Source organism: Octopus sinensis, linkage group LG5 (genome assembly GCF_006345805.1).
Source record: "Octopus sinensis linkage group LG5, ASM634580v1, whole genome shotgun sequence".
NCBI lineage: Eukaryota > Metazoa > Mollusca > Cephalopoda > Octopoda > Octopodidae > Octopus > Octopus sinensis.
In genome coordinates this window covers 99,525,244-99,534,651 of record NC_043001.1, presented here as the reverse complement: position 1 = coordinate 99,534,651, position 9,408 = coordinate 99,525,244, and the positions used below count along the sequence as shown (strand labels likewise).

The following is a 9,408-nucleotide window of genomic DNA, read 5'->3' as shown; positions in this document are numbered from 1 at the left end:
ACACAAGGGCTATCATTTTTGAAATTATAATTATCTGTTTGTTCATATATATATATATATACACACACACACATACATACATGTTTATATACATACATATGCTTACATACACACACATGCACATTCTACAAAATGTGTAATAAATGGTGCTTTAAATTAATGCAATTCTTTGCATGGACAAAAACATGAAGAAAAGAAAGAACACGCTTTCCCTCTTTTTGTTTTCATTTGTTAGGAATTAATTCTAAGGTTTATTAAAGGTTTTTTTTCTTCCTATAATCTAATGAATATTATCGAGAGAATGAACCAATTAAATTATGAGGCGAAGTAGTTAAAGGTGAGATGGACATTGAGTAAAGAAACTGAAAGAAAAAAAATTTAATGAATAATAAGTGATGCCTGAGGAAACAAACAAGCCAAAAATAAGTGAAGATGTGAAAAATGTTTTGTCTGTTTTAAAAACGTGATGAAAAATAAAAATATTGTCCAACATCACATAAAAAAACAAAAAAAAAAACACAAACAAGAATCTAACAATGAATGTTTTGAATGCGTACTTGCAATCAAAAATAATAAGGAAACCATGAGTGATTTTCAAGTTAATATTAAGTCTATGTATGATTACAAGGTATCTAAGTAATCTAACAAAGGGTTAAAGAAATGTTCCTGATTTTCATCTAAGGTTTTATAAATAGCTCCCTGAAACACAGAGAATGGAAAAAAAAAAACAATGAAGAACACAACATGTATTATTTATATGGAATGGGATGGAAACATGTAAAACACTTTTTAAATAATTTCAAATATTTTCCTCTATTTTTGTAATACCAACAAAGCTTCTCAATCATGTCTTATATATTTGTTTTTTTTTTCCTTTTTTATATACTATTTTTCTTTCTTTTTCTTTGATTCCGTTAACTGAATAAGATTAGACAACCTTTTAAAGAGAAACACGCATACAAAACATACATGCATACACACATTTAAAAAAAAAAAGTGAGATTCCATGTTCAAAGGCGGTAAGCTGGTTTATTTTCACTCTTGATCTGAGAATGCTTAAGCAGTAATGTGTTTTTGCAGATGAGAGCGGAAGGCACACTTGCCCAAAAGGACGTCTCCACAATAGGTGCAATTAATAGCTTTGTTGTGCTTTTTGTGGAGCATAAAACTGCTGGAGTATGTAAACTTTTCCCCACAAGCATCACACTCATATGGGGTATCCCCAGTATGAGTTCGCATGTGGACAGTCAAGGCTGACTTCTGTGTGAACCTTTTACTGCAGCGTTCACATGAAAATGGTCTTTCGCCAGTATGGGTACGCATGTGAGTGAAAAGATTACGAGAGATTGTGAATGATTTGCTACAAATGTCACATTTATATGGTCTTTCACCAGTGTGGACACGCTTGTGTATAGACAAGTTGCTGGCTACACGAAATGTCTTGGGGCACAGGTTACATTGATATGGCCTCTCCTCACTGTGTGTACGCAAATGTGCAACAAGACGAGACTTTTGGTTAAATGTTTTGTCACAAATTTGGCACTTGCTATTCATCTCAGTTAAGTTGTCAAAGTTGCCATTATCAGCAGTTTGTTCACTAAAAGATGAAGTAGCAGAATTTTGTTGCTGCTGGCTATTGGTCAGGAAATTAGCAGAACTGTTAGCTGAAGAGAACATATCATCTAAGAATATGTTACTATCATTATATTCACTGTCAATTGTATCTTTAAAAATATTTTGACTGATGCTGCATTTAGCATCCATTGCACTTTCTGCCACTGTGTCATCCCCAAATTTATTCAGATTATCTGTCAAGCTGGAATTGGATTTCTTTTCAGGAGATTCAAGTATTAAACTGCCGTCAGATATTGGAGCATTTGGAAATAAATAGTCAGTAGTGCCATCAAATTGGAATGCCGGCGAAGCCTCAGGTGCATCAGACATACTTGCTCTGGAGTGATGATGCTTGATATGCATTTTCAGACTATGTGAATATGTGAAGGTTATTTTACAAACTTGACATACATATGGTCGTACACCTGTATGTGTACGCATATGAACTGTTAAAGCAGACTTCTGAGTGAATCGTTTGCTGCATTGTCCACATGCAAATGGTCTCTCACCAGTATGTGTACGTAAATGTGCAGTAAGATTTCGAGAAATTGAAAAGGCTTTTGGGCAGTATTGGCATTTGTAAGGTCTCTCACCTGTGTGAGTACGCAGATGCACTGTAAGGTCACTACATACACGGAAAGCCTTAAAACACAAGCGACACTTGTAAGGTCTCTCACCAGTATGGATGCGATAATGAGCAGCTAAATGAGCTCTTTGGCTAAATGTTTTACCACACACTTTGCAAGCAGCCTCATCAATGGAGAGTGGTTCATCTGATAACAGATTCTCTAGCCGTGCAGCTGTTGCTTCTATTTCATCAAAATCTATTTCAGTATTGGATAGTTCAACACATTCATTTTCACCATTTTTGTTTCCATCATTTTCTGTAGATTGTAATGAATACTTTGAGCGTCTTTGCCTTTTGGTTTTTCTGTTGAGCTTCTCTGAGATTCCAAATTTGGTACGTAATGACTGGTGAGGTTTTTCAAAATCTTCTAAATCTGCATTATGAGCTTGAAAATCACTAGTATTGCTTTTAATGAACATATTATTCTGGTCTAATTCTTCAAGTGATTTTTCATGAAGGTTCAGAGAATCTTTCTGACTGAGAGTAATCTGGTCAATTTCAAGTTCATTGAGATTGTTATTAACAAGTGAAAGAGACAAGAAAGGATCTGATTTCAAACGTGAATTTAAGTGCTGATCCTCAGAACTTTGCATCTTGGCATGAGGAACTTGATTAATTGAGTTTTGTTGCTTGGCTTTACTGCGCTGCTTGTGAGTTCTTCGATGGATTCCAAGAAGATAGCCATGTGTGAATGTTTGGTCACAATCATTGCACTTGTAAAGCCGGCCACTGGACGGTTTGCTATTGCTATTTAAATTATGTTGTTGTTTCCTGTGAACATTGAGACTGTAAGAATAGGCAAAAGATTGACCACAGACTTCACATTTGAATGGCTTAACACCTGTATGGGTTCTTATATGAACTGTTAGAGCTGATTTCTGAGTGAAACATTTGCTGCAGAATTCACACTTAAATGGTCTTTCTCCAGTGTGAACCCTCAAATGAGCTGTTAAATTTCGAGAAATCGAAAAACCACGATTGCAGATTTGACATTTGTAAGGCCTTTCTCCTGTATGACTCCGCAAATGGACTTTCAAATCATTAGGAATGCGAAATGTCTTGCTGCAGACATGGCAATTATAAGGACGTTCTCCTGTATGGATCCTGCTATGTGCTAATAAAAGGCATTTCTGATTAAATGTTTTCTCACAGTCATTACAAGAGTAAATTTGTGAGGCAGTGTCTGAAACATTATCATCACTCTTTTCAGCAAAGCCAACAACATCATCAAAGTCAGCCTTGTTCAAATTTTCAGATTCTAATAAATGCTGTTGCTGGCTAGAGAAATCTCTAGGCTCAGATTTATAAGCCATGTTTTGAGAAGTACTGACACAAGGAATTTTCTCTTTCTTCTTTTGGTTATTCAAGGTGCGAAAAGATTTTTCCAATGTTCCAACTGATGACGACGGTGATGGATCTGCAGGATCATCATTCAAGGCTTTGAATTTAAGAGAATCAATCATACTTGAGGAATTGGATTCATCTTTGATGCAAAGCATGGCTTCTTCCTCAAGCTTCATTTTGTTGATGACTTGGTTTACTTGATTAAGCTGTTGTTGATCGAAACCATCAGATAAATTAGAACGGTTGCGTTTTTTTGTTTTTCTTTTGCCACGTTTTTTAGCAGTATCTTTAATTGCATAGTTGGTTTCTTTTAGAGATGGTGTGTATGTCTCTTCCTGCAAAACAGATTCCTGATTAATCTCTACTCCTGATGGTGATATTGCAGTTTTGCTCAACCCAGGTTTATTTTTACTATTTGACTCTAAGTTTTCTTGAAGGTGTTCTTCAACGTGACTGCTAAGAGTATTGAAGCAAGGGAAAGTCTTGTCACAAACAGTACATCGGAAAACCTCCTCCTCAAGCTCGCCAGTGACATGACGCTGCTTATGTTGTCGTAAACTTGATGAATGAGCAAAACTTTGTGGACACATACCACATCTGAAAGGTTTTGATCCAGTATGGATACGCATATGGACCGTAAGAGCTGATTTCTGAGAGAAACATCTAGTACATATATTGCACTGATAAGGTTTTTCACCTGTATGTACCCTCATGTGGGTTGACAAGTTACGTAAGACTGTAAATGTTTTATCACACACTTTACACCTATAAGGACGTTGGCCTGTGTGAATACGCGTATGAACATTAAGATCATTCGACACACGAAATGCTTTATGACACCAAGTACATTTATATGGCTTTTCACCAGTATGAATTCGAAGATGTACCAAAAGCTGATGGCGCTGGCTGAAAGTGCGCTCACAAAAGCTACAAGACAGATTTTCCTCTTCATCATCAGCATCAGGGTCATCTAGAGATGCTGCACTGATATCAATGGCAGATCCTTCACCAGAATTGGAAGATAATATATTATCATTGATCTCGTTTTCAAGATCTTCCATTTTGGAATCACCTTCTTCTTCAAGATAAATAACAATCTGATCATTATTCAATTGATGGCAAGATGTATTATTTTGCACAGAAGAAGTTGGACTCACCTTAGATGGTAAATGAGGCTCATCAATACCTAGAATATCAGTATTGTTTTCATAAGGCTGCTGTGGGATTAATGATTTGTTAGATTTTATAAATGTATCTCCTAGTTTCTCAGACGATTTTCCTAAGTGTTGCTTTTTTATGTGTGCTGAAAGGAGGTAATAACGACTGAATGACTGAAAACAATGCTGACAATTATGGCTTTTTACATGGCACCGGTGTGTGTGGACTGCTTTCAAATGAGACATCAAGCTGCATGAGAATGCAAAACTTTTACTACAATATTGACATTTGAAATATTTCTTACCATGTATCATTTTATGCATTTTGCAAGCAGTTTGACGAGTAAACTTCCTCTTGCAATGAGAACAGCTGTAAAGACGGCTTTTCCAGTGTTTCCTCACGTGTTTACACAGGTCCTTGAATTTTCCAAAGTCTCGGTGACAATACCAGCAGATATGAGCTTTTTGTCTAGCTTTTATTTTTCTTGATATTTTGGCTTCATGTTGTAAAGACAAGTGTTTAGCATATTTAAAATAGGAACTTAATTTTCCGCCAAAACCCTCTTGAGAGGAACTCTTTGGGGCAACATTTTCAGAGTTCTGACTGTAGTTTTGCATTTCTAAATTCCCCACATAAAGTGCTTGCAGATCATCTCCATTTTTTGAAATCTGAGAATCACAACCCAATTGGTCTGGTAGACCTGATTTTCCAAATATAGATTGATCTACATTACCAAAATTTTCACCATTTCTTATGAATTCTTCAGCATTATTTTCCATTTTAACAAGCATATCTGTATTTGGCCAAAGATCTGGATTGTCTATGTTGGTAATCTGGCAGTCTATAGATTCAGTAACATCAATAGTCTGAGAAATCAATTTTAATTTTCCTTTCCTCTTTTTTTTTGACTTGGAATTCTTTAGGTGTGGTGTTCCAGTAGAGCTTAACAGCTTTCTGTCCAGTTCATTAACTACATTTTCATTCAGAATCTCAGTATCATCTGTACTAAAAGAAAGTTCCTCGATACTAGCAGCATTTTCTGCTAGCTGTTTGTCTTCATCATGCGACTTCATGTGCTGGTTAATAGCACAAGACCCAATATACATTCCCTGGCAATAGTTGCAGCGATAAAGTTTGTTATCACGTACATGTGAGTTTAGGACATACGAATAAGAAAATGTTTTGCCACAGCTTTTACAAACATATGGTTTTTCACCAGTGTGAATGCGGCTGTGTGTCCGTAGTGCACTTTGTTGAGTGAATGACTTATTGCAGGTATTGCACTGATAAGGTCGCTCCCCAGTGTGAATACGCAGATGTGCCACAAGATTGCGAGAAATAGCAAACCCACGCTTACAAAATCTACATTTGTATGGTCTCTCGCCTGTATGTGTTCTAGTGTGCACTTTCAAATCATACTGACGAGTGCATTGTCTTCCACACTCTGTGCATATGAATGGATTAGCATTTCGGGAATGTTTCCCTAAATGTTCAACGAAAAGTTCAGCCTCACATAATATCATGCCACATAGTGTACACTTGTATGTTTTAAATTTTTCAGCTATATTTGATGATGTATCAGCAGCAGTGGAGTTGGACAACATATCAATTTGGGACTGATCCATCATTGACATTATAGATGGCATGGAGGAAGAAGCCACCAAATCCTGCTGAGAGGATTGGGGTAGATTTAAGAAAACAGTACCTTCTGTTTCCTTCTTTATAAAAGAATCAGTCATGTCTCCTGAAGAGTTAAGGGGGTCTTTATTTTCATCACTACTATTGTTATTGCTGTGATTGTTGTCATTGTTCAGGAAGGAATTGGATAATGAAGCAGTTGATGGAAGAGACTTCAGAGCATCATTGAGAGCAGATGTGTAAATATCTTGGTCAAAAAGAGAAGCAATATCTAATTTATTTTCAACAAGGCATGATGATGATTTTGTGATTTCTTTGCCAAGATTTGTCTCAGACATTGCATTGTCTGATGTTTGAGAAATTTCCTTGGAAAAGGTATCACTAGAAGGCAGAAAAGATGGCTCATTTTTCACCGAGACACTATTGACCAATGATTCTGTAATAACAGCACTTTGGTTTTCTCCTTCATCTATCAGAGTAGTGGTCTGGTAACTTTCCCATTTATTATCTTGGGATGTATTTCCTTTATCAACAGAGTGCGTGTTCTCAGAAACACATTTCATATTTTCTTCAGTTTTTACAGAATTGAAAGATTCATTCCCATAAAGGCTTACATTAGATGAGCTATTAGCAACTGAAACAGTTGGACTGATATTTTTAGTTGCCTGACTAGCCTGACTGCCAACTGGATTTTTTGAAAGCAGCCGTTTGGATCTACTCCCAAACGTAGTATTGGATGCACTAACAGAAGGTGATTTGGAAGAGTGACAACTTTTTGATGACTTAGAATGTTTTGAAGGTGCTACCGTTGAAACTGAAGGATCATCAGACTGCTCTTTACTTCTAGATCTTGTCTGACGTTGCCCATTGCTAATCTGAATTGCACCAAGTGATTTTGCAATGCTTTCTCTTAAGTTACAGTAAATGGAAGAGGGCTCTGTAAACTCTGCATGTGAAGAGTTATCTTTGTCAATCGTTTGATAAGTATCATTGTCATCAACAGCTTTGTTGAATTTAGGTGCAACCAAGTTTTCTTGATTCTTTTCCTCTTTTAAATTATCTTTTGTCTTAGACAGTACTTTACCAACACCATTAACATCTTTCTGAGCAGTTCTTGAAGGATTGTCGTCATCACTCTTCTCGGAATCAGTGTCTTCATTGTGAGACTTCCAATGCTCGGCTAGAAGCTCAATTTGGTCAAAGCCTTGGGAACAAATAGAACAAGTATAGAGAGCTTCTTCCTCTGGTTGGGTATAATCGGAGAATCCCAATACAGTTGATTGCTTGATGGTCTCCTGGTTTTTAGGGGCTCTACCTGCTTTACAACGATTATTTTTTTTACGTCTGCCTCTACCAGAAAGATTTGTGTTACTAATAATATTGTTAGTGTTATTACTTACAGAATGAATATCACTACTATTGTTGCTGCTGTTATTGGTGTCAATGTCGTTGCCATTCTCAACACGTGTATGATCACGTAAGTGCACCTTCAAGCTGTTAGAGTATGCAAACTGTTTGGCACAAAAGATGCACTGGAAAGGTTTATCACCAGTATGAATCCTGGAGTGAACATTGAGTGCAGATTTCTGTGTGAAAGCCTTGTGACATAATGAACAGATAAAAGGTCTCTCACCTGTATGAATACGTATGTGTGCAGTGAGATTACGTGAAACTGCAAATGCTTGATCACAGAAGTTACATTTATAAGGCTTCTCTCCAGTATGAGTGCGGAAATGTACTTTCAAATCAGAGGCTGTGCGAAATGGCCGATTACACTGATTACAAATATGTGGTCGTTCTCCTGTGTGAATTCTCTGGTGAGAATCTAATCTAGATCTATTGGTGAATTCTTTGTCACAAAAATTGCACTCAAATGACGATTTACCCATTTTGGAAGAAAGAGAAATACAGAGAAGGATAGGATGAAGTAGAGATAGGTAACCTTTTGATTAAAATTTAATTTTCTAAGGAAAAGATGCCTTGTTTAAGGCAATGCTTGAAAGCTACCTGTATAGAACTGAAGGATTTTATTCCAAATCTAACAATAAAGTAATAGAATGGAGAGAATGACTCAGTAATTATCAGCTATTGCATACTGTTTTTGCAAGAAGGCAGAAAGAAAGAAAATGGTGGGAGGCAGAAGTTTGCCGTTTTCCACTCAAATATCCTACATTTACACCATGGTGTGGAAGACTGTCTATCAATCAGGAAGATATCGTATCATCATGGTAAAATACCTATCAAACATCCTGCTACAATCTTCGCCTGAATTTGCCATATCATGACAGGAAATAGAATGAGGTTGATGTCCTAGACTTCAAGCAAAAATCCTTTTTGAAAGGCAATCTGGAAAGAAAGAAAAGAAAATACATACAGAATAATGTCAGAGGATATTTCTTTCAAAATTTCATATATCTTTTGTTTTAAGCCCACTTTTTATAATAAAAAAATGGATTTATCTCTCTCATTCTCTCTCTACACACACAAACACACACATAATTTAGTAACAGTTCTGACTTGGCTTCATGCAACTTATCAAACGAACCTATCTCGTCAAGCTTCTAGTGACCAAATGAGATAAGTCCAAGATGGCTTCTAGATGCTGGGTTTTTACAGTTCAATGCAAATCATATTAGCAACATCAATTCAAGTCTTTATTCCTACAACCATGTGTCAGGACAGGGTGTTGGTGAGTACCTGGTGATTTTCTGCCGGGGAAGTGGGGTATGGTTTATTATCAGATCATTGATGTGCACGTGTGTATCTGACATGCGAGCACGTCAGGTCTGTGTGCATGTGTATCTGCTTTGTGTGTTTGGGGCATGTGCACATGTATCTGCAGCATGTGCATTCATTTTCCTTTTCAAAGATACTGCTCAATGGTGGAGTGAGTGTGTGTGTGTGTATGTGTGTGTGTACATATATATATATATATACACTTTATTTAAAAGCAGCAGAAATTTAACAAAAGCTGTTACTCGGAGTTTCACGTTCTCGTTCATCGGACAGTTTTGTTAAAATAGAAC

General features: G+C 36.6%; 1 protein-coding gene across 5 annotated transcripts in view; it reads right to left on the bottom strand.

Moving 5' to 3' along the window:
• Positions 1-201: 201 nt before the first annotated feature.
• Positions 202-9,408, bottom strand: part of LOC115211753 — a 33,775-nt gene continuing 24,568 nt past the window's right edge. For 4 of the 5 annotated variants that reach the window (XM_036502975.1, XM_036502974.1, XM_036502976.1 and 1 more), the window contains one exon: positions 859-8,728. In XM_036502975.1, the coding sequence (XP_036358868.1) occupies positions 1,057-8,271 (7,215 nt within the window). In that variant the 5' untranslated portion in view covers positions 8,272-8,728 and the 3' untranslated portion in view covers positions 859-1,056. Of the gene's footprint in view, positions 215-858; positions 8,729-9,408 lie in introns of those variants that run through there. The other variant, XM_036502977.1, reaches the window with a different exon arrangement.